The sequence below is a fragment of the Alternaria rosae genome (genome assembly GCF_020736505.1).
Source record: "Alternaria rosae strain MPI-PUGE-AT-0040 chromosome Unknown BKA58scaffold_7, whole genome shotgun sequence".
Classification (NCBI taxonomy): Eukaryota; Fungi; Ascomycota; class Dothideomycetes; order Pleosporales; family Pleosporaceae; genus Alternaria; species Alternaria rosae.
Genome location: NW_025763576.1, coordinates 1,407,927 through 1,430,544, shown reverse-complemented (window position 1 = coordinate 1,430,544; position 22,618 = coordinate 1,407,927). Strand labels below are relative to the sequence as shown.

At 52.4% G+C, this 22,618-nt stretch overlaps 10 protein-coding genes across 10 annotated transcripts; 4 read left to right on the top strand and 6 right to left on the bottom strand.

Annotated features, from left to right (window-relative positions):
• Window positions 1-52: 52 nt before the first annotated feature.
• BKA58DRAFT_319767 (acyltransferase-domain-containing protein) lies at window positions 53-1,508 on the bottom strand (the record flags this gene model as incomplete). The annotated part of the gene is made up of 4 exons (XM_046167734.1): window positions 53-458; window positions 507-952; window positions 1,004-1,247; window positions 1,303-1,508. 4 exons carry the CDS (start codon window positions 1,506-1,508, stop codon window positions 53-55), a joined length of 1,302 nt encoding a protein of 433 aa, XP_046023464.1.
• A 140-nt stretch (window positions 1,509-1,648) lies between these two features.
• On the top strand, window positions 1,649-3,428 carry BKA58DRAFT_412874 (ATP-NAD kinase-like domain-containing protein; the record flags this gene model as incomplete). Its single annotated transcript, XM_046172383.1, has 2 exons — window positions 1,649-1,852; window positions 2,166-3,428. 2 exons carry the CDS (start codon window positions 1,649-1,651, stop codon window positions 3,426-3,428), a joined length of 1,467 nt encoding a protein of 488 aa, XP_046023463.1.
• Window positions 3,429-5,098: 1,670 nt separating this feature from the next.
• On the bottom strand, window positions 5,099-6,111 carry BKA58DRAFT_388664 (uncharacterized protein). The gene has a single exon (XM_046170677.1). The coding sequence runs from the start codon at window positions 6,080-6,082 to the stop codon at window positions 5,252-5,254; it is 831 nt and encodes a 276-aa protein (XP_046023462.1). The 5' UTR covers window positions 6,083-6,111; the 3' UTR covers window positions 5,099-5,251.
• Window positions 6,112-7,481: 1,370 nt separating this feature from the next.
• BKA58DRAFT_412873 (uncharacterized protein) lies at window positions 7,482-8,600 on the bottom strand (the record flags this gene model as incomplete). Its single annotated transcript, XM_046172382.1, has 1 exon — window positions 7,482-8,600. One exon carries the CDS (start codon window positions 8,598-8,600, stop codon window positions 7,482-7,484), a length of 1,119 nt encoding a protein of 372 aa, XP_046023461.1.
• Window positions 8,601-8,956: 356 nt separating this feature from the next.
• Window positions 8,957-10,688, bottom strand: BKA58DRAFT_441805 (uncharacterized protein; the record flags this gene model as incomplete). Its single annotated transcript, XM_046173851.1, has 2 exons — window positions 8,957-10,394; window positions 10,444-10,688. 2 exons carry the CDS (start codon window positions 10,686-10,688, stop codon window positions 8,957-8,959), a joined length of 1,683 nt encoding a protein of 560 aa, XP_046023460.1.
• Window positions 10,689-11,397: 709 nt separating this feature from the next.
• BKA58DRAFT_212293 (uncharacterized protein) lies at window positions 11,398-13,157 on the top strand. The gene is made up of 7 exons (XM_046166066.1): window positions 11,398-11,836; window positions 11,897-11,922; window positions 11,972-12,008; window positions 12,061-12,131; window positions 12,181-12,203; window positions 12,258-12,521; window positions 12,567-13,157. Exons 1-7 carry the CDS (start codon window positions 11,689-11,691, stop codon window positions 13,066-13,068), a joined length of 1,071 nt encoding a protein of 356 aa, XP_046023459.1. The 5' UTR covers window positions 11,398-11,688; the 3' UTR covers window positions 13,069-13,157.
• A 2,171-nt stretch (window positions 13,158-15,328) lies between these two features.
• On the bottom strand, window positions 15,329-16,837 carry BKA58DRAFT_388658 (glutathione S-transferase omega-like 2). The gene is made up of 4 exons (XM_046170676.1): window positions 16,494-16,837; window positions 16,056-16,419; window positions 15,499-16,004; window positions 15,329-15,449 (listed from the first exon to the last, which is right to left on the bottom strand). The coding sequence occupies exons 1-4, from the start codon at window positions 16,506-16,508 to the stop codon at window positions 15,369-15,371; spliced, it is 966 nt and encodes a 321-aa protein (XP_046023458.1). The 5' UTR covers window positions 16,509-16,837; the 3' UTR covers window positions 15,329-15,368.
• Window positions 16,838-18,265: 1,428 nt separating this feature from the next.
• Window positions 18,266-19,287, top strand: BKA58DRAFT_412869 (uncharacterized protein; the record flags this gene model as incomplete). Its single annotated transcript, XM_046172380.1, has 2 exons — window positions 18,266-19,000; window positions 19,060-19,287. 2 exons carry the CDS (start codon window positions 18,266-18,268, stop codon window positions 19,285-19,287), a joined length of 963 nt encoding a protein of 320 aa, XP_046023457.1.
• A 641-nt stretch (window positions 19,288-19,928) lies between these two features.
• On the top strand, window positions 19,929-21,557 carry BKA58DRAFT_212263 (uncharacterized protein). Its single transcript, XM_046166065.1, has 3 exons — window positions 19,929-20,352; window positions 20,444-20,730; window positions 20,792-21,557. The coding sequence occupies exons 1-3, from the start codon at window positions 20,203-20,205 to the stop codon at window positions 21,330-21,332; spliced, it is 978 nt and encodes a 325-aa protein (XP_046023456.1). The 5' UTR covers window positions 19,929-20,202; the 3' UTR covers window positions 21,333-21,557.
• Window positions 21,558-21,606: 49 nt separating this feature from the next.
• On the bottom strand, window positions 21,607-22,615 carry BKA58DRAFT_320049 (uncharacterized protein; the record flags this gene model as incomplete). Its single annotated transcript, XM_046167746.1, has 2 exons — window positions 21,607-21,721; window positions 21,786-22,615. The coding sequence occupies 2 exons, from the start codon at window positions 22,613-22,615 to the stop codon at window positions 21,607-21,609; spliced, it is 945 nt and encodes a 314-aa protein (XP_046023455.1).
• Between the last annotated feature and the right edge of the window lie 3 nt (window positions 22,616-22,618).

The following is a 22,618-nucleotide window of genomic DNA, read 5'->3' as shown; positions in this document are numbered from 1 at the left end:
GCCAGACACTGCGAAACAACACGTTTGCCGCCAATTAAGAAGTTTCCTGATTTCATAACTTTGCTCCCGTCACTTTCGTTACGAGATTCGCAATCTTCAGGAATACGTTCACCACAAGCGCAAACGCGGCGCTCGGGACGAGAATTTGTAGCCACTCGTACCACACCTTTGGCCGGACGTCTGTCTCGATCCAGCCAGCGCCCTTGAGCGGTGGCCCACCGTTGACATTGGGTGTCTCGCCCTCGTCGGCTGGGAAACGCTGGTTTTCGAGGAAATATTGGAGCAGGTCGTCCTTTTCGCGCCATCGGGCAAGGAGCCAGTCGCTGAAGAGCTTGTCGTCGTGAAGGGGGAGATCGGCGATAGCGAAGCGGCGCCAGTACAAGTTTACGGACTTCGGGGGGCGTCCCTGAAAGTAGGTACTGTAGAGGGTGAAGAGGTCTTGGCCATATTGGCCGGCGCTGTTCTGTGTTAGTATTTGAAGAATCTGGCTGGTATACCAGACTTACGGAACGCCCTCGTATGCCATTGTGCAATCGTAGAGGTAGTCTACGGAGCCTTGCAGCTCTTGCAGACAGAAGGAAAGCCCTGTGCTTCGCGGCAACAGTGCATGTCTTAGATCATCAATCTGGTTCTTTTCTGCCCATTTCTTGCTCGAAGCGCGACCGTTCTTGCTAAGGTTTGTGCCTTCGGGGAAGATGAGAAGCCACATGGGGTCGAGACCCTTGGAGCCAGATAGTGGACCATCGTGACTTCTGCTCAGCTTCCTCAGCCTATGTTGGAAGCGCTCCTTGTCCGTGGACCACTTGCGGGATAAGAAGATGAAACCGAAGAGCCTCATGCCCCAGCCCAGGATTGGAATGTATTTGAGCGACTCTTTCAGGATGATGTAGAGGTGGCCGTGCATGGACGCGCTGTATGCCATCCACCAGAGGTAGACCCAGTCAGTGTAGATCTGACAGGTGTTAGCTCACTGTTCTGCAAGACGTTGCCTGGATAACCGTACCTGGTGGTTCGAGACGAATACCAGCCTTTCTGGAAAGTCGCATTCGAGCAGCCCATCCTCCTTCTTCCTCATCTGTCCTCTTATGCTCTCGTCTCCACTGACGCGCATCGTGACGGGCGCCCACCAGTACGTCATGGTGGTGACGGTCATGCTAAAGTGCTGCTTGGTCATGGCCATCCACGCGTAGAAGAGGTCCTTGCTGTAGAAGTATAGCGGCAGGCCGATGTATTGGGTAATGGCGATGCTGAAACATGACGTTAGTATCCTATGGGTAGTATTAGCCGTGAGTGCATACTAACGCTATGATGCTGCCGTTGAAGTACGCTGCAAAAAGACACATGCGCAGAAATTGCACAACAGGCCCATGTTTGACCTTGCCGGCTGGATGTTGGGTTGGATCCGGGAGTTTTGGCTCGGAGGGTGTTTTGGTGCGCTGCGCCTTCAGCTTCTCGATGACGGGTACCGATGCGGGCGGCTTGCGCTGCCGGATGTCTTTGGTTGACATGATGCTCGTGGTGTGGGCAAGCATGGGAAGTATGTAGGCAGGTCTGAGGAATATGACAGATAAAGTGTGAGTGCGCGTGCACGCAGGCCGGCGTGGGCGGATGCTCAGGTGGACGAGGGAACTACGGATAAGGCCCAGGCATGCGGCGGGGGAGAGTGGGACAGCACGCTGCGGTCTGCATTGGGCGCCTGGGGGTGAAAGGGCGTGCGAGCGTGGTGTGGAGGAGCAGAGGAAGTAATCAGGCCGCAGCTTTCGCGCATCGTGTCTCCGGGCGCTGGAACTTGGTGCTGCCGATCCGCAGCTTTCCCTCGAGCATGATGACAGCACGGCGGTTCACCCCACCCGTTAGCTGGCCTGGTGCGGGCGCTAGTCACATCCGGATGCGTTCACTCGCAACTTTCACCCCTTCCACCTCTGCATGTGATTATGGAGATTAGTCGCTGCGCCTGGATTATCTCCGCGCCTTAGCATTCACTCTGCGCTGTCTGGCATCCTACCACGGTTCGACTCGTCATCATCCGCTCATATGGCGCCCACTCACCCTTCCAAGCTCTGCGCACAGCCCCGCCTAGCATTTTGGCCCTAGTCTCCTACCCTCCAAACATGTATGCACCGCATCGCATCCTGCCATGGCGCCTCCTGGCTCTGCCGGCTCAGGCACGGGCTTTCTCTTCGTCTCCAAGACGTCTTGAGATTCGGCAGATTTCGGAGCTTCCTTCGCGCACGACGCCGTCATATATACAATCGCCCTCGAATACCCTGCTGAGCCTGCAATGGCCGTCCCCACCGCGCAACATCCTCGTCACCAAGAAGAAGCGCACACCAAACATCACCGAGTCCGTGGTAGAATTCACGTCGCACATACACTCCACCTACCCGTCGATAAACGTCATCTTCGATCCCGAGACAGCCCAAGAGCTTCACGAGCAGCTTGCGTTTCCGGTATACACATACAAGCAGAGCCAAGGTGCACCGCAGTACCTTTCGGATAAAACCGACTTGGTCTGCACGCTTGGAGGCGACGGCACGCTGCTGAGGGCTAGTAGCCTGTTCAGCCATGCAGAGAATGTACCTCCTGTACTGAGCTTCGCTATGGGCACCATCGGCTTCTTGGGCGAATTCAAGTTCAGGGAATACAAGCGAGCGTTTCGGGAGGTGTATATGAGCGGCGCACCAGACACATACGCTACCCTCTCCGACTCGCATGGGACGATTCCACCCACACCACCTACATCGCCTGATGATCCTCTGGACAAGCCACTGAGCTACGCCGACATACGAGGCAAGGCTATGGGAAGCAACAGAACAGCGCGCATCTTGTTGCGCAACAGGCTGAAGGTGGGCGTCTTCGGGCCTGATGGAAAGAGAATCAGTGGTATCGAAGGCGAGGGCGACACGTACGCGCTGAATGAGGTCACGCTTCACCGCGGCTCCAGCCCACATCTGAAGATTATCGACGTCTACATCAACAACCGGTTCCTGACCGAGGCAGTCGCTGATGGTATGATCATCAGCTCGCCTACTGGATCCACGGCATACTCGCTGTCCTCTGGAGGGAGCATCGTACACCCTCTCGTACCGTCTATATGTCTTACGCCTATCTGCCCTCGATCGCTTTCCTTCAGACCACTGGTGCTGCCAGCTCAGACACCAATCACACTGCGGCTAGGCAAGAAGAATCGTGGTCGCGAAGTCGAGGTCAGCATCGACGGAAATACCATTACAGAGAAACTGGGCACGGGTATGGAAGTCCGCATAGGTGGAGAAGAGGTCAAGCGGGACGCTCGTGGCTGGGAGGGTGGCGTACCCAGCATCGTGCGTGGCACAAGTGGCAAGGAAGACATGGCTGAGGACCACTGGGTCGGTGGACTGAATGCTCTCCTCAAGTTTAACTATCCGTTCGGTGATCAGGAGTCTTAGATATCTTACAACAAACATTACATGGCTTCTGACCGTGGTGATCATATCAGCTGGTAGAATCAGCAATCATATCGGCTACCATTAAATACCCACATCGCCCCTTCTTCAGCGTCTCATCGAACCTTCGTCACATCAAACTATCACGGCTGAAGAGATCTCGCCAGTTCCTACCCAATTCCGCAAGTACGATACTCCGTCCGGTTTACGTGGTTCAGCCTCGCAGAAAGGCTTCATCTCCAATGCCGTCACGAGGCTCCAAATAGGTTGCAGTATTGACGCTTCAAAGAAATACCCACCAGCAGCAATTCCCGACATCTTCACAAAGAGTGTTATAAATGGCTCGATGCCTTGAACGACCTTCCCAGGCGGGAGGACGTGAAGAAAATCGAGCTCTGCTGTCAGCCCGCTCTCATTACGCATTGGAACGAGATGCGGGACAACTTCATGGCAGCAATTCAAGTGTTTGAGCTCAGCATCTACTGCAAGCTTTTCATCCTCCGTCGCTTCGAGCTCGGTACGTACTAGCACACCGACAACTACACCCTCATCCGCGCCCGTACCCGCACCGATACCCAGCGCAGCACCGCATGTGAACAGCTTCCCTACATCAGCCAAGATTGGTATCGGCGTCGGAATACCCGTCGCACTCATACTCGGCCTCGTTGTTGGTTTCGTACTATACCGTCATCATAGAAAGAAGTGCGTCACCCCGTCACTATACCTGGTACACAGGGCGCTGAGCCGTCTAAGTATGGACATAATTCTTATCAGCTCAACAACAATGCCAACTACTTCGCGTCCCCTCTGAACGAGGCGCCACCGGAGAGCTTGGTGGAGTTGGATCCACAGCATGCAGCGGGCATACATGCACACCAGGCGCCAGACGATGCGGCGAGGTACGAGATGTAGCTAGTGACTGTTTCACTAGGATGGTATATCATTGGGTACATCGAAAGGGTTTACACGTTCAATTTGCAAGTTTCTCTTGACTTATTTCCAGTGATCGTAATCTGCTATTATTCCTTGTAGCAAAGTTTACATGCATCACGCTCGCCTCGTCCAACATACTCGATGCGTCTTCTACATTCCATGCCAAGCAACCTGACATCAGCGAACAGCCTTACCGACGTTACTATGCTGTCAGCACCTCGTGTATCGTAGTGCTCTGCTTACTCCCGCCCCCTTGGCGATGTGCGACAGCATGTCAACGATTCCACCGGCCGCCTTACTGAGTAACGCGTCCCTCACCGGTCCGTGTCCGACGCCCACAGAACGCCACTCGCTCCTAATACTTCACTGTGTATCAATGACCGCAGAAGCGGAGATTGGAGTAGTCTAAGCCTCACTAGATATGTTAAGCATGAGTCGAATAGCTACTGTATCAGCTTATCTTGCCTTCAATCTGGGTCGGGCGTCGTGGGCGAGTATGAATTGGCTAGTTCTCTGCGATCACGACAGCGGGGCGATACCACGCTCGCGCTCTATGCATACCGTCTCGAGAGAGGTCCGCATAGCAGTAAATCATGCATGCGTTCGAAGTAATTTGGCTTGCATTGGAGGCTATGTAGAAAGCAAAAGCGCAGGCTATGAATGGTCAACGAGGATGAAATTGGGAGAATAGGCTGAGCGGACGTACGCTTGACGACAATCAAGGTATTTGGGGCGCTCAGCCAACACAAAACAGACCTTGACTTGGAGCTATGCAAATGAAACGTAAAACCGGGCAAAGTAAACGCAATGATACAGGGAATTGGGCACGAGAAACCAAAAACCACGATGCGACTCAACAGCATACTCAAGCAGAGCCTTGTCCTGACCGTGCCTCAAGCCACTGCATGACCCAGTCCCCAGGGCGAGTACATAGGAAGCGGCTCGGATCGCTTCGTATCGGTGGAACGTTGAGGGCTCGGGTACTCCCATTTGACGTCCTCGAATGGCCCTGCCTTGGAGTGGGCTCCTGCCAGGCTATCTGTATCGGGTACTTTGATCGTTTCGAGCTCGATGCCCTCGTCAACCTCGTTATCCTTCGACTTGTTCGTGGTTCGATCAGCTTTTTTGATGCAGGCCATGAGCAGCAACATGAAGAGAATATAGCCGAATAGACTCGTGGTCCAGGCGAGGATGATGGTGCTGAACATGTAGACGTCGCCGGCGGGTTGGTTTTCCAGGAGTATGTTGCTGACATCGTGAATTGTTTGCTCTATTGAGGGTGGGATACGGGCTGCTTGGCTTGCGGCCCTATCTGAAAGACCGACAGAATCGCTTAGGTCGCCAATCGAGTAGAAGTCGCTGTGTTTCCAGTAGATGTCGCCACGGTGGTTGTGGAAGTCCAGTCCTAGTGTGCTATACACGGCTGCAGCTTTTGTCCAACCGCATAATTGATCGTTGCCCACTTCGGAAAGTTTGAAGCCCTTGATTGCCAAAGCGTTTTTGAGGATTTGGGGGTAGTATGTTGTGTGTTTGGTGACAATGGCGTAGCCGAACATGTTTTTCCCATGCGGATTGCTGAAAGCGACCGTTGCGCTACCGAAGCCGTCGTGCGGAAGGCATACAGTAGGCTTGGTAAGGGCCTTGGTATCGTCGGCTCGAGGTACAGTTTTGGCGAAGAGTGAGGTGGGAAGGAGTAATAGGAGGAGAGTAGACATTAAGAACATGATTGTGACGAGAAGATAGTGTTCCTGAGGTGAGTGATTGGAAGCTGCCTACTATCGGATATTTGGCCGTAAGAGCTGCACCACCGGAAGAATGGGGTGGCGTAGTGAGGGTAGAAGTGGTGGGCGCGCGGTGTCTTATAAACAATCATGGCAGCATGCAGCTTCCGCAAAGTAAGAGTGGAAACGAGGGTCGGGGTGTTGTCGTGGTTGCCAGCAGGTGAGAAGGTAGCAGCGATGCTCGCACGGTACAGTCGCGATCGTCCGTCGACTCGGATCAGGACCGCACGAGGCCGAATACTAAAAGACAAGCTATTAGTATGAGGCGATAAGGCGAATGCTATGAGCTGTGGAGCATACAAGAGCCTGCAGGTAGACTAGCAATCTCCAAATGAATTGCAACTTCTCCAACCCATTACCCCAAGCGTGCAACTAGTACTCTTCCACGCCACCTCTGATGCACGAGTCAGTATTTGCGTTCCTCCCATTTGATAATCATGCCTGGGATGGCTTGGAAAGCATCAAAGTCTTTCCTTGAAATCGAACCAGGCGGTACACGGATGGTAGTTTGGAAGTTGAAACAACTGTAACGGGATATTTCTAATAGTATTTCTCTGGCATACAAATCCATATGAGGAAAATCGAGAACAAACTCAACATCTGGCAATGCTCGTATCAGTCTGTTGAAGGCAGACAACAGAAGGTTGCTACCAGGTAATCTCGGTTTTGGATAAATTGCATTTGATCCGGTCGAATTCCAGCGTGCATTGTATATTTTCTGGTAAAAGCTGTATAGGATTGTGATACTGCGCTCGTCCCATCTTTTGGTCGCAATGCTTATGGGTATTAAGGCTGCGAGTGCTTGTTTCCTCTTTATAATCTCGATGACCTCCATGTGTATTTGCCGACACGTACTGAGGATAGCGATTCCCACTTGAACGATCTGAAGAGACAAGCCGGGCTTTTTTGTAGTACGAACCTCTCGAAATTCGTGCCGGACGACTTCGTTCGGAACGTGCTCGTATACCATCAGCCGGAGTTCGGCTGGAAGGTCGAGAAACTTGAACGTATCATGATCGGAAGAGTGCGGTTGCGACATTGTTGTTGCGTGTAGTTCTGGAAAGCTTGAGGGTGTTTGGAAGATGAAATGAGAGGCGTTGGGATGCCAAAAGATACAAGAAAGATTTTATGCAAATATTATAGCGGTACGTGACCGAAAGACTTTTGTTCTCGCATAATGGCGCCCGTGGTTGAAGCGTCTCGTGCGAGCCAATCGTAAACTTGCTAACATCACTATAACCCTAACGAACCAGTCGTAGCAGCGACAAATCGAATGCCAGAATGCCATGCGGTGAATGGAATAACTTAAAGCTCGGATCTTTGTCTAGCATAGCCTAAAGGTCTACGATCTACTTGCGAGCTTGCGCGGTTGACCTTTGGGTTTCGGCGCTGTCGTAGACTCTGCGGCATCACCATCAGGCTTTGAATCCAGTTCCTTCTCACGCTGAGCCAAAGCCTTCTCTCTTTCGTCTAGCTCTGCCTGTCGTTGATCAAGTTCACTTGCCCGTTGGTCGAGTTTCCTTTCTCGGTCGTCCAGAATCTCCCCGTTTTGTGCATCGGATTTCTCGCTTGGGTTAGATGCTCCAGCGGCATCATTGCGCATACTGTCTGTCTGGGCTGATTGTGGTTCGCTATCATCTTGCTTTGCGTTCAGCTTCCGTGGCTTCTTGCGACCTTGAGCGTCGCTCTTTTGCGCTGGATCTCCACTTGAAGGCTCTTCAGGCTGATTCGCGCTGGGCTTCGAGTCCGAATCTCCGCCCGTTGCTTGCGCACCAGCCTTCGCGGCGTCTGAAACCTCTTTCTGATCTGGCAACATGCCCTTCGCACTCTCCATCCAACCTTCATCTGCCTGACCTCCACCTCCCTCACTCTTGAACTTCTCAAGCTCTTCGGTCCCAGGCATCTCTTCTTCATTGGCTTGTCCCATCATCTTCTCCAGCGTCTTCTTCTGCTCTTCGCTCGCTGCCCATTGCGGGAGGAAACTAGTGAGCTTCTTCATTCCCTTCCCTGCTACTTTGCCCATGTTTACCCATGGACCATGAAGCGCACCTGTCGCTCCACCTACACCAGCACCTATCCCACCAAGCAGAGTTGAAGAGATGCCACCAACCAAAGTCCCGGTTATTGCGCCTAAAGTGGCACCAGGCGCGACACCAAGGCCTGTACCCATCGCCATGCCCTGAAAAGCGCCCGAACGAAGATATTTTGCAGTCTTTCCAAAGGACTCAGCCTCGATGTGTGCATTTGTAGCTTCTTCTGTCAGCCTCTCCTGTTCGTCTGGGTCGCTGGCGGCAGCTGCTGCATCCTTCAATTCTTTGGCTTTCTTTTGCGCGGCGAGGGCAGCATTGGCGGCTTTCCCAGATTCTTGCCGCACCTCCTCTTCGGAAACGGCGGGCTTGTTCGACTCTGTGTTCTCTGCATCTTTCTTACCCCCATCTTTGTTTAACTTTTTCGGAGGCATATTGTTAGTTGGTTTTCTCAGAGTTGTGGCGGCGGCTGCAGGGTATCCCCTGGTGTACGTCATTGACGCTAGCTTCCCCACTCGAGAACCTGAATTGGACGCGTTCAGAACGCGCTACGGCCTTTCCATGTTTTCCAATTGCAAACGCGTACTACCAGCGTTCTGGAGACGACTTCTGTCATAACGGCTGTTGAGTCATTCGATCCATCGTGATGCAAGGCGGATTGCTTGAGCCGACGACGGTGGTTCCACACGCGAGATCGATGATGACCCGTTCATCAGTTAAAGGTTGGTATCAGATGGACAACGCGACTTGTGTTCAGTTTTTCATATTGACAAAGGACAGGAACTAGCTACTAGGCGCGGCACATGCGACCGTCAGTCCGAACAGTCCAGGCTTCGCTGCCAACGCCGACAGTGGCGTAGAATAGACTTGAAGGATCCCATTTCTTCTTGATCGTCAACAACCTGGCGTAGTTCTGGCCCCAGAACGTATCCTGGAAATTCGGTTGACGGAAATCGGCCTCATTCACGTACGATCCGCTACCAGGTGTTGCAGCCTCAACAAGAGGAATGATCTCTTTTGTCATCTTGTCCTGAGTTGCGAACGCCTCCGACCACGGAGCTGTGAAGTTCCATGGAAGTGTCAAAGTCGCGTGCACTATTGCCTTGCGCCAGGCTGGGTGGACTGACGTTGTCTTCTCCGAACCAAAGGACTTCACATCTGTTCCGACTCCGATCCAGGTCACGCCCTTTTCTACGACAGCCTTCCAGGTTTCGGAGATGTTGCCCACCACACTTCGTGGGATCAAGCGAGTACCGTACTGGGCGATGCCGACCTGGATGTTGCCGAGAGGAAGGGGGCCGAAGTACTTGTCGTAGTGTTCATAGTACGTGTCAAATTCGCTATATTCAGCGGTGTACTTGACGCCTTTGGAGTCCAGCCTAGCAACGAAAGGCGCAAGCATGGCCTTGACTTCGGTTTCCGTCTTGTTGTAGGCGTTAAGCGGGGAGATCATGAAAAACGAGGACGTGAAGTAATGGACCACCATTGCTCCGGCATCTACCATGGCAGGTAGCTCCTCGTGGAACGCTTGGATAGCGTCATAAAACACGTCCTGGTCGTTATCTGTTGTGAAGAACGACAGTGAAGCGCCACCGAAAACAGCTTCCTTGTGCGCTTTGACTGTCATCCCAACCACAACACCGTAGGTGCTGCCACCGCCGCCGTTGAGAGCCCAGTACAGATCCGCGTTTTCTTTCGTATCCGCATTGACAAGCTTTCCGCTTGCCGTTACGACTTCCCAATTCAGTACGTTGTCGGCAGCGAGGCCGAAGCTAGTACTGATAGCCGAATGCCCACCACCTTGTGTGTAACCGCCAGCGATGCCAACAGTAGGGCACTCGCCTCCAACCACGACCAAGCCTTTGTCTCGGGAAGCAGCCATTAGTTCGAAACCTTGAACGCCGGCACCAATTTTAAAAGCCGGGCCATTGTATTCTGAACCTTTGAACGTCGGAACATGGGTAATATCCTTGAGATGGTGTGTCCACACCGCTAGTGAGCCCGCGCCTGTGGAACGACCGAGATAATCATGGCCCGTGTTGCGGATGACGAGACGGATGTTCTTGGACGCAGCAAATGCGATCGCCCGCTGGACGTCTGCAGGTCCGGACGCATCCACAGCGTAACGGACGTAGTTCCCGAGCTCACATGGGCGGTCTCGAGGCTGGAAGGGATCGCAGCTCTGGTTGGCGAAGAAAGGTGCCATTACAGATGAAGACGATTCATAACTGACTTAACGTTAGAGTGACATCTTCAAAGCACATGTGTGGAACATACTGAATCTTCTCAAACTGCCAATCCTTCTTCAGACTTTCACAAGTCGCATCGTCGAAAGTCGGAACGTGGCAGGGGGCTCCGAGTGGTACGGTTGCCACTAGACGTCCGCCTACAGTCTTGTTCAAGCTGTTCCACTCTGCTTGCGAAGGCCATGATTTGTCTCCTGGGAATGATTTGCATTGATTGGGGGTTGGGTTAGCAGAAACGACGCCAAGAAGCGCGAGGACTGGGATGTAGGAACGCATTTCCAGGGCATAGAAAAAGATAAAGTTCTGCGACCTGGAAAATGTCAATCTCCCAGACGTACAGATTAATATAAACAGAAATTCAGGCTCCCTGCATGCGCCGCGCTTGACGGTGGCGACCAAGCTAGAGCAGTTGTGGTGGGACTACAAATTTAGTGTCCGGTGGGGTGGACCGTCCCGGGATGATACCGCGACCCCGTTTTGTGGCCGTGGCGCCGATTTCCTTGGATCTAAAGTCTACTCGAAAAAGACCTCTGGCGGAGATACGCAAAGGGCCACAGGTCGTTGGAGGAGAGCGCGCCTCATCATGAATACGCGATTGATGGATGGCTGTCGTATTGCCGGCGTCACGCTGCTGGTACGGGAGGGCGAGTTTGCCGTCAATTGGAAGCTGGGGCTTGTACTGGACATTCGGCATCTATCAACAGGGATCGCGCACGGCTTTGCTGCATTGAGAAACCTCCGATGCAACCGAGCACGTCCACCGCGAGGGCGGGTCGGCGGCTCTCCAGGCGAGATGTAATCGTCCCATCTCGACTTTCTAGACCCTTAAAATTAGGAGATATCTCACCGAGCAGTGCCGAACCCGTTTCCCGTTACCGTTACCAATATACCTTGGTATCGTTCGGTCTAGCTTCAAGAAGAAGGTCTTCTGCCTGGGCCAACACTTGGGCTGCATTGCAACCATGTGCGTTAGCTATTAGGCTACTATAACTTCGGGCAATACTGGGAATATTTACAGGTTTCACCTCGTATGAGACACTCCTTTGCTATCGATCAAGGTATGCTTTCCTGACGGGGACATAATAGACCGCGTAAAGGCCGCGCTGAATCCTACGCGGTTTCGTCCTCTTGGACACCCAATACGCTGGGAACGGTCGGAACTGTGTAGACGCTGAATCGCCATGCCTAGTGTTTTGATGTGTTCTCTCATAAGAGCGAAGTGAACAGTCTATTCAACCACTATTTTGAACGAAACCGCTGTGAACAAGCCACGGCGATGGGTTGGACCTACAATACTCCGGACGATGTCGCCAATGAGGGGCCGCAAATTACCGCTATCGCAATCGTTTTCACAGCAGTGTCACTGTTGGTCCTGACCCTTCGTTTCTACGTGCGCGGCTGCATAACCAAGGCCATTGGAGCTGGTAAGTACCATGGCACAGAGTTTTTCCTCGACACATAGCTAACGCATCTATCATCGCTAGATGACTGGATACTAGTTGTGACTTGGGTGAGCAATTCGGCTCTCTGCTGCAGTTGTGGGACTGACAGTCGCGCAGATAGCATCTTGTGGCTTCGCTGTTGTGACTATCATCCGTACGTTGGCTACACAATCTCTGTGACATCAAGACTGACGGCGCAATACCAGAAACCAAATGGGGACTTGGACTCAAGCATCTCAGAGACATGCCCGATGAAAACCTCTTCAACTTCGGACTTGTAAGTCTCATCCAGCCAAGTGAACACATTTGGATCCTGACCAGACTAGATACAGTACATGGGTGCACCATTGTGAGGCGAGACTTGTCATTCGATCATGAATTATTCGACTGACATCCGCGATAGCTACATAACAAGTATACTGGGCTTCAAACTCAGTCTACTGTTGACCTATCTACGTATCATGCCAAAGGGCGCGTCGCGCAACGCTACCATCACCGTAATAGTCGCATGCATACTCTTTCACCTCTGCTTTCTGGTTGTTCAAACCAACCTTTGCCAGCCGGCCGCAAAACAATGGGACCCTTCCATCACCTGGGGCCAGTGCCTGCCGGCCGTCCCTTTCTATACCAGCATGGCATCTTTAACCATCGTCTTCGACGTGGTGGTGTAAGTACCTCCTTCGCAACTGTCAGCAAAAGCTTATTTCAATAGCATGTTCCTACCCTTCCCCGTCCTCCTCAAAAGCCACCTCCAGAAGCGGAAGAAAGTCGCCCTGCTGTGCCTCCTCGCCTTAGGCACATTCATCACGATCATCCAAATCCTACGCATCCGGACCGTTCGAAATCTCGCCAACTACCTCGATTCAAGCAGCCTCATTATGTGGTCGACTGTCGAGAACAACTTGGGTATCATCGTCGCGTCGGTACCAACACTAGCACCTCTCTTCAAATCATTTGTTGAGAAGACACAAAAGAGCTCATATGGTAACTCGGCGACAAGATCGAAGTCTTTGTACGCCCTAAAGTCGAGGCGTAGTACCAGGCAAGGTTCTATTCCACTTGGGAGCGGTGTTCATCAAGCAACGCACGTCACTGGGCCTTTTGAGAGGGAAAGTGAGGAATTCATAATGGGCGATGTCGCTGCTATAACAAAGAGAACCGAGGTAACTGTTTCGTCTCGCGCTCGTGGAGAATCAGACAGGCTTGGCCAGTAGTATCTCTTGTGATAATTTTGTGTTCTTATCACTATGTTAATTCATCCAAATCTCTTTAATTGTGAATCTCGAAACTGTAATTATGGTAGCGTACTTGCAACAATCGTACCAATCCATGGATCTCACAGCCGTCGCTTACTACGACGCAGTTGATTGGGTACAGCGCCTAGTGTGAGTAAGAGTTTCAGCAAACGTGAGAGTATATATAATTCCCTCCAAACTCTTGCAAGGCTGCAATCAATTCTTTACTCAACATGGAAAACACAAACACACACCCATCCATGGCCGGCATCAAATGCCCATCAGACAACACCATAGTAGTCGATCGAGAACTATACTACCCATGGCATTGCTATCAAGAGGAAGATGCAAATACACAGGAGTTCTGTGAGCAATCAGTAGAATAGCGCGGTCCCGACCGACACCGCGAGCCCGGAGAGTACTTCCCAGTGATCCGAGTCCCGGCAAGTGAACTATCGCAGCCTCTCTCGGTCGAATCTGTATATGAGCATTGGTGTGACACTGGTAAAATTGCCACAATACAAGCAGATGACACTCAAAGAAATCTTGACACCAAAACAATGCCGGCTGCCTACCGTTTCGGCGTAGAGATGAGCCGCAAGCGGTGCGCCGACTTTCGCGACGCCATCATATATGCATTAGCAGAGCATCTGGATGTGCAGACAGACCCTGATATGAGCTTGTTTCATGGCGTCTTCAAGGCGGTGGAGAACGTGCCTAATTCCAGCCTGGAACGTCTTCATGCCTTTCATATCGCGTTGAGCACTTATCCCGATGTCTTTAACTCTGTTCCGTCCAGAACAGACAAGCAATTTTTGCACCACGTCCACGAACAGATAAAGACGTTCCCCAGAGGAGTGCGCTACTAAGATATCTGGGACGACTTCATGCTCAACAACCGCTACAAGTTTCACGGACATCCAACAGGAAAGTGCTGGAGGCCGGCAGATTCGGGGCCCAAAGTCGCGCCACCGGAACATCCAGAGATAGTGGCAATGCGGGCACGGATGTAGAAACCAAAGAAGGCAGAAGAGGTGGATCTTGGGGATATTGACTGGTTTGCGCTTTAGGGCTCGCTGTGAGTTGAAGTAGTTGGTGAGGGTTCGAATGATTCAGTGTAGAAGGCGCGATGCCTTCAAAAACGAGGCAGCTAGCTCAGCACACGGTCGCTAGGCACTCGTAAGCGGCAAGCTCATGGCAGCGCTTTCTTGACTTGGAAGTGATCCCAAAACTTGGTCCTAAGGCAATGTTTTTAGCTGCAACACGACACATCGTACTTTTCCCGTTCCCGCGAGCCTCACATACCTCACCATTTCTGCGGTTCGTGACATTCTTCAGTTTCGTCCCGTTCCCCTTTCGCATCACGCACCACGTCCCGCTACAATGCAGTGCTGTCAGCCGTCCGTCGAGTTCCCGCTCGTCTTCATTGACCATCCTCGCATACCAACAGAGGAAAAGGAGGCCATGCGGAGGCAAATCGCTTACCTAGAAGGACAGGGAGCATGCTATGCCGTGTAATCCTGAGGCGTACTACCTCTCTTCTAGTACGACGGGGTCTGAGTGTGAATCGACGCTCAAAAGGCGAGCTGAGCGTAGCCCTAGTGGCGATCGCCTTCGCCTACGAAAGCGCATCAACGTGGGGGGGATGGCACCACGACGAGGCCAAGATGACGCATATACGACCAGGCAAATGCTATCAGATGTCGTAACTTCGAAGCCGACGACACAGAACTGCCTGAAGCTTTGCGTCGCGATGAGCATGATCCGCCAGTGACAATAGCGGACGACAACTCCTGAAGCGCAAATGCGCTATACAAGACAACAGACCGGAACCGGGCACAAACAGCAATCGCAACAGCGTGGAGTTCTTCAGGGTCATTCTGCCTAGCAAATGTTCTACAAAACCGTCAATGTATCCCTTAAGCCTACTTACTCTCGTTTTTCGCACTTTCGCTGCAACGTGGGCGCCTGGGTGTTTATCAAAGATTCGAATTTTGGACGTGTATGTAAGCTAGCAGAATGAAAGATATTGCAGACGTCAGAGACTAGCAGATTATTTGTAAATGACAGGTCTCGCGCAAGACAGAGGACAGTTCAGCGTAAGCTGGGAAAGATAGCATAATGGGTATGTAGTCGTAAGGATCCTGCTCAGGTCGAGCTGATAATAAAAGCTGCAGGACAAACATAGACTGTGTCGTGTCGATGCAGTCAGAATACCATGTAGGTGATCTGCAAAGTGAAAAAAAAAAAAAGCGCTGCCATTACAAAGGTAGTGGTCTTTACAAGGGCATGATCGGAGGCGTCGGGCACATCGGTACAACGCCTCTACTAGCAGTCACAGCTGCGTATCCTTCCTTGATCTGATGAAGTTAGCGATGATCCCGCGGTATTTTGGACCTCTCCTCATACCAAATCGAAATGGGTGGTTGTCCGAAAAGCGCCACCATTTGTTTCGGGCCCATCACTCCAATAGAGGCGTCTCAACCACGCGTGAAGGCGCGGATAGTCTGAGCGTATCATCTTCAGATTGCATTTGAAGAAGGGGTAGTACGCCACGTCGAAGCGAACGAGCGTTGTGTACAGCCGAACGTCAGCCTCGGTGATATGTTGTCCAAAAAGGTATGGGTAGTGCTTGGGCTGCGAAAGGTGCTCCTCAAGGCGATCCAGCGACTGGAACAGCTTGCTGACATGTTCGTCATAGGATGCCTGCGATGTCGCGAAGCCGACCTTGTACACGCCGTTATTCACTGTGTCGAATACCCAAGAGAGAAATGAATCCATTTCTTTCCGGATATGCGGGGGTCTGAAGGCAGCCACTCCCTTGTTGACCTCGCGACGCTCTGGAGGAAGAAGAGGGTCGAAGGCATCAAACAGCATGCGGATGATGTCTGCGCTTTCGTTGTTGACCGCGGTACCTAAATGCTGTCAAATCACGAACTATTGTTACGATCTTCAGGTATGGCTACCATGATGTTGATCCCACAGCAAAGGGATGGTGATTCTCCCGTTGTAGCTTGGATCTGCCTTCAGATAGATCTCTTTTAGACACCTCGCGCCGGACACAGGGTCTCGCTTGGGCCCGCTACGCCCAGAGAAGAACCAGCCATGCGATGCATCCCTCGCATCCACCTCCACTACGTCTATAACATCTTCTAGCCCCTTCAAAGCGTGTACGATGGTGGTTCGGTGTGCCCAGGGACATACGTAGTTGATGTACAGCACGTATCGGCCCTTTTCGACAGGGAAGCGTTCGGAGGGAATGGTATGGCGGAACTGCGAATGCATATGGTTCCACTGCCCGTTGGCAACAACAGTGTAGCGAGGTATTAGCTATGCAGAGAGGTCAGTAAGCGTGGGGTGAGCACGCCCAGGAGAAGTCTGGAGAAAAAAATGCCTAATCAAACCTTCGAAACCATCATAGCCGGTGGCTTTACGACTCCCTCGCTGAAGCTACGCAAATTAAGTCCGAGTACATCTTGTCCGCAGAGGACAATGTCATAGCGCTGTTTTTAAAGGGAACCAGCTTTTTCCATTGTAACCTGGTGATTACAAAACAGTGGGAGGCCGACATGGGCGACTCTGATTAGTATAGACGACCATACGCGAGCGGCTGCTTCTTCGGGTTCGCGAGCTGCCAAGTGGTTACCGAAGCGCATCAGGCGCCCCGGCGAGCCTTGTGGCGATGGTGTTACAGATGGTCGATGGTGTCTGGCAAACATCGAAATGGCTTCATTGTGATGCGGTCGACGAAGGCATGTGAAGGTTGAGCTCGTGCCATGCATCCTGCCGATCAGCCGAGGCCTGCTTAAGCGATGGTTTAGCTTCAATGGGGCGCACGCGATCCGTACGTCTTCCTCACCCACCCAACCTGTGTCTCACAGCGTACAGCCGTACTTCCTTTTGGTGATATCTATTACATGTTCCGAGCACACTGATGCATGCGATGGGCAGAGCTACGATATGATTGGCATCGCATCAAAGGCGCCACAGGCACGACAGCGGAGACGGAATCGTGGCATCTCGGCCGTTCAGTCATCACGCTCCTCGATGACAATCTCTCAGCGCGCGCGCGAGTTGCGATTGGCTACCACGTTTCATAAAGGCACCATTGAACGAAATACGCGTTGTTCACATCCCCCGAGCATATCCCTCGGAAGGAAGCGGTCGCACCACTGTTAGCTTGCGTCTATTAGTACAAAGACCAGCTTCCTATCATTGCCTGCGCTTAATGAATCTCATGCGGAAGCGCGACACGTCGGTTGGATTCGCGGAGCGTCTTGAATGCAGCGCGTTCGAGAGCATTGCATATACGGCATGGGGCTGAAGGACGCGTCGATTTTCCATTGTCGCACCCTCTATATAATTGCCAAGAGAAACGCTACCAGTCATCGTGCAAGCTGAGCTTCTTCCACTCAGTTTATAGAGCAATCGTCGGCTCTTCGGAAGGAGACAGTTGACCATGTTCGTGTACAAAATCTGCCATCGGGTCCGAATTGAAACGTCGAGCAGGACACGCGCACCTTTTTGCCGATGGCAGTGATACCAGACCAGACTACTGTTCTACGCTGCTCCGTTCATGGAACAGTAGGTCGTCTGGGCTCATACATAATATTCTACGTGGAGGGATACCTTGCTTCGCGAAGAGCGCATTCCCTCTCTTTGCTATGGTCCTTTTGTACTTCTACGCTGTTGTTCGTTACACCCTGGCCAAAGCCGCGATTCTTTCGCAAATGACAATTAGAGAACCTGACCGCAGCTTTGAGTGCTGATCTCGTGCGAAAATCCGTGTTCCCAGCGGCTATATTGAGCAACTAACGAAACGCTTACCGCGGCTCTACTCAACACCAGGTTATTTACCGAAGTATCATCCGAGACTTGTGGTCCCCACTAACATGCATTTGATTTCCCCAGGTTTTCTCCTCAATCAGCATCTTGCCAATCAACCATTAATCTACTTCGGTCGCCTTGGCGGTCTTCCCCATCTATTCGAGCATGGTCAATGGGTCAGATCGACAACCGTGCGGCAAACCTGACAGAATGGGCTTTGCCCAAAGAAATAACATTGTCCATACGTATATGTACCGCTAGACCCTCATATATAAGATGGGCGTATGGAAAGTGCTGTCGCTGGTATAGCGACCACGATTCCTTAACCGAACCTAGACCTGTTGCCGACATGCTGAATTCCGCTCTGCTCTCGCTGTTTGGCCTTGTGCCCAGCGTCCTGAATGTCGCTTTGGCACAGACGTTCACGCCCGCACCTGGAAACTTTCCAGCCAAAGGTGATGGCGATTTCGCAGGCGGCATCTTCAGCATATCGCTTTCTGAGCTGCCTAAATATGCTGGCGCAGGCGGAACTGGCCCCGAAACCCCCAAAGGAAACGGCGCGAAAACGTCTGGTTCGGGGCCCTACCCAGCGCAGATGTTGACTGACTCTACGTTACCGAGACACACCATATTCGCACCCAAGACCCCTCCGACTGGCAATCTTAGCCTCCCTTTCATCGCATGGGGTAACGGTGGATGCGGCCTCAACGCCGGCATCTACGAGCGGCTGCTGGTAGAGATCGCCAGCTATGGATACGTTATCGCTGCAGACGGCACACCCGACGGCTCTGGATTCCAAGCCGGTCAACAGTCCAAAGTACAAGATATGCGCGACTCTCTTGACTGGGCATTCGCCGGCAAAGCAAAGAAATACGGAAATGTCGACTTGACCAAAGTTACGACCGCGGGCCATAGCTGTGGAGGTCTCGAGTCCATGTCGACCGCGTACCACGATGACAGAGTCAAGAGAATTATGCTCTTCAACATTGCCATCTTCCAGGATGACAGGAGGTACCTACTTAAAGAGCTCAAGGTACCTATGGTGTACTTGATTGGAGGACCGAAAGATATGGGTTATACCACCGTGAGTCTACCTTGAAGACCAGACAGATCCCGGTCTCGATCAATGCTAATTCTTGATAGTCGGCGAAGGATTATGCACTCCTGAACCCGGGAACTCCAAAGTTGAGGGCCAACCTCGATACTGGCCACGGCGGCACCTTTGAAGCTACGAATGGTGGAAAACAGGGCAAAGCGGCTGTCGCGTACCTGGAATGGCAGTGGAGGGGCAATGCGACTGCTCAGGCATACCTACTTGATGGCGGTTTGGAGAAGGATAACTGGGTTGAAGAGCATGCCAACTGGTCTTGAGATCCTGTTGCTGTCAACGTGACAAATGGATCATGGTGACAAAGTAGGCTATGTATCACGCGTTAGGCGAAAGAAACCTGTGCGCAAAGAGAGTGGAAACCCGTTGAAGCATCAGCATTGTACCGGTGAAGAATCCTATGGTGGCGCGGTTTTCGAGCTGTGGTGCGATGCCTAGGCGGAGGCTGTGAGCTGCAAAGCTGAACGAACACGAGGTCAGGTGTCTAGGCAAGGCATATTCATCGATCAAGGAATGCGCAAGCGTGAATGTACCTATGTGAAATGCACAAAAACACGCAAGAAACGAGTCCGCAGGTTTGTTCGAGTACGGCAGTGCATGCACAAGAGATTCGCCGGAAGCCCACGTCATCGCCCTCACCCGTAGCAACCAGCGACCAACGCCAACGCCAAACGGTTCAACCAGGAACGCCCATCCCTAGCCCTTAAACCGCCTAACTTGCTCGGTACCCGTTCTCGCCCTCTATTAATATCCACCAGCGACGCTACAGTCTGGTTGCCGGGTTAGGCACAAACCCTGCAGAAGCGAAGAAGCGGGCTGCGCGGCGGGGACGCGACTGGGCAGTTTGGCAGGCTTGCGGGATCCACCAAGCAGTGAGGCTGAGACTCGAACGGTGTCTGACATTGACGCTTCGCCTTTCCATTGTTGTTCGAGGAGACTACGACATTCTTTCGCGGTCCTGTTTTCGCATCTCTTTACGCACACGAATCCAAGACGTTGTTTGTTGTTCAGCGGTTACGTGACGCAGAGAGCAGACTCGGTAGCATCGGAGGCTACCCGTATTGACGTATCCGCAGGGCTGAGTGAGCTGTCTGTTTACGCTCACCCTTCAGGCCTTTCCGCGCCCTTCCACGCATACTACGACTTTGAGATTGGGGAGATAAACACATCCACACAACATGCGGATACCGCAGTCATATATCCAGAAGTGCAAGGTGGTGGCACATGTTTTCCAGGCCATCTTCGTCTTCATAGCGGCGTGTCTTACGATCGCTGTTATGACCAAGGATGGCCCCGTTGAAGGACCTACAAAGTATTTCTTTGCTATGGTAAGTTGCACTCTGTTCTTTCTATACGGCATCGCCTTCAAGATGGTCTCTTACCTCAACGTGAACATGGCTGACAAAAGGTTGCTCGCAGTGCTTCGTCTCCATTCCCGCCATAATCTACCTCACAATGGTACCCATGTGGTCGCGCGCCCAACGCTTCGCCTCCGCCTACGCTTTCCTCGCCGTCGACGCTTTATACACTATCCTGTGGTTCGCAGCCTTCATCTCGGTGGCCATGTGGAATGCCCACGGTATCAAAGAGGGAGCCAAGAAGGAGAAGATTGCAGATGACGACCGCAACTGCACAACATTTTTATACGGAGATGAGGCCAAATGCAAGGTCAGCAAGGCCGCTGTAGGCGTCGGTGTCATGGTCTTGTAAGCACCCCTTGCAACTCGGGTATCAAATGAACAAGAACGTCTACTGACCCTTCCGCAGCCTCTTCTTCGCCATCACCACCGGCGTATCCGGCTACTACCTCCACAAATACCTCCGCGAAGGCGTCATGCCCTACCAATCCTCCTCAGAAAACACACACTACGCCTCGGGCGACTCCGCCTACAACAACCCCAAAGACGCAGCCTGGTCGACAGAGATAGAAACCGCAAACGGCCGCGACTCATCAGACTCGCTCGATCGCCGTACCGACCGCGGCGGAAACCAAGAAGAAGACGAATATGCGTTGCTACACAGCACAGAAACGGATGAGGGTAGGCACCCAGGCCGCCCGCTGAGTTGGGGTGAGGATAGGAACGGAACATATGGTGGCGGTGGCAGGGGGGCTGTGCCTCCGTATGCAGAGTATAGAGACAGCAGTGCAAGTATAGCTGCCGGCGTGGACGCGTTGAGTCCGGGTGGATATGAAGAATTTAGAAGAGAGGCTGGTGCGGGGCCTCTTGGTAGCATGGGTATGGACAGAGCGCCGAGTCACAGTGGAAGTGGGTATAGCTTTAGTGGTGGGCCGGAGCGGCTGAACTAGAGGTAAACTGTGGATAGGACAGCAACGTTGCATTGTTTCTGCATATGAGCGCTTCTTTTGCTTTCGAGCTGTTAGATCACCTTGCATTGGGATTACGGTTGGGTTAGGCGTTGTCTCTTGAACTCGGTTCATTCGTTGTCTGCGCTTTAGCGAACTGCTTCTGTATACGAATACTCATCTCTTCGCATAGCACTCCATGACACGTTGAGTCTCAAGGTCTTCCATGATACCGTCGCGAGTATTGTGCTGCGCTCGAAGAACCTGATGTATTGCGTTACCGTCTCGCGAAACGTTGAACAAGTTCCAGATCGCGTTCGTGTTGCCCATTGATTGTATAGAACCAATACGATTCTTGCTTCCTCCACCACCGGTTGGGTAGGTATGCTTCCCTGGCATCTTGTCAACAAAACTCGCGCCCAAGTGAACATATGATATAGGTGGTAAATGACTTACAGCATATAATACTCATCCCGCTGGTACGGAAATTCCAAACTCGGCGGCCCGTGTTTCGCCAAAAACGCATCCGTCTCCTCCACAGCCTCCGCCTCCGTCATTTCCACGTGAACACGTTTATTCCCCCTGTTCTTCGAGTGCCGCCGTATAGCGCGCGTGGTACTTTCCAGGTGTCGCTCTAGGATTGCAGCGTGCCATAGCGAGTTGTCTACCGCTTTGCGGGCTATACGTGCGTTGCGCGCTACGAGCTCTTGGTTCCACTCCGGTGACTGTCCACGCGGTATTATGGGGATCGGAGTTCCGGTGTCGAGGTGGTTCTGCCAATGTGCAAAGTCTAGGACCAATCCCAGATTATTCCACGTTAGGATGCAGGTTAGACATGTGCACAGTTGGTGTGGATCTGGCGATTGTATGTGTTGGTATGGACGGTTGTGTATGCTGAGTTGCTTTTGACGCGCGGGGTCAATCAGGAGGGTTTGTATCGGGGCGTCGACGTCGGCGAGGAGTCGGGGGGTGGGGAGGCATTTGATGAGGATGTTGTAGCGGCGTGCGATGATGGCGTCGCCAATGACGTTCGCGTTGGCTTCGACGAGACTGTGAAAGCGGCGATTGACGAAGCTGAATTCAAAGATATCATGGGGACGGAGATATTTAAGGGTTTCGAGGATGAGCTCGGTGGGCAACTTTGTGATGTTTACGATGGCGTCGCGTTTCTGTTGTCTGGTCGCATTCTTGCGCTTCATGCGCTCCGTCTTCTTGTTCTTGAGCGTAAGAGCAGCCGTTCTGTCCTCAAGTGGTTCTTCATCGTCGCTGACGGCGTGTCGTGGCATAGT

What these genes read in the sequence shown, in the direction of transcription:
- BKA58DRAFT_388664 (XM_046170677.1), bottom strand. Translation starts at nt 6,082, where the DNA reads ATGTTCTTAATGTCTACTCTCCTCCTATTACTCCTTCCCACCTCACTC.
- BKA58DRAFT_212293 (XM_046166066.1), top strand. Translation starts at nt 11,689, where the DNA reads ATGGGTTGGACCTACAATACTCCGGACGATGTCGCCAATGAGGGGCCG. An exon ending in GGATACTAGTTGTGACTTGG is followed by an intron (nt 11,923 to 11,971) that starts GTGAGCAATTCG and finishes ACAGTCGCGCAG; the next exon opens with ATAGCATCTTGTGGCTTCGC. An exon ending in ACCTCTTCAACTTCGGACTT is followed by an intron (nt 12,132 to 12,180) that starts GTAAGTCTCATC and finishes TGACCAGACTAG; the next exon opens with ATACAGTACATGGGTGCACC.
- BKA58DRAFT_388658 (XM_046170676.1), bottom strand. An exon ending in GCTGTGGGATCAACATCATG is followed by an intron (nt 16,005 to 16,055) that starts GTAGCCATACCT and finishes GACAGCATTTAG; the next exon opens with GTACCGCGGTCAACAACGAA. An exon ending in CAACCACCCATTTCGATTTG is followed by an intron (nt 15,450 to 15,498) that starts GTATGAGGAGAG and finishes TAACTTCATCAG; the next exon opens with ATCAAGGAAGGATACGCAGC.
- BKA58DRAFT_212263 (XM_046166065.1), top strand. Translation starts at nt 20,203, where the DNA reads ATGCGGATACCGCAGTCATATATCCAGAAGTGCAAGGTGGTGGCACAT. An exon ending in CAAAGTATTTCTTTGCTATG is followed by an intron (nt 20,353 to 20,443) that starts GTAAGTTGCACT and finishes GGTTGCTCGCAG; the next exon opens with TGCTTCGTCTCCATTCCCGC. An exon ending in GGCGTCGGTGTCATGGTCTT is followed by an intron (nt 20,731 to 20,791) that starts GTAAGCACCCCT and finishes ACCCTTCCGCAG; the next exon opens with CCTCTTCTTCGCCATCACCA.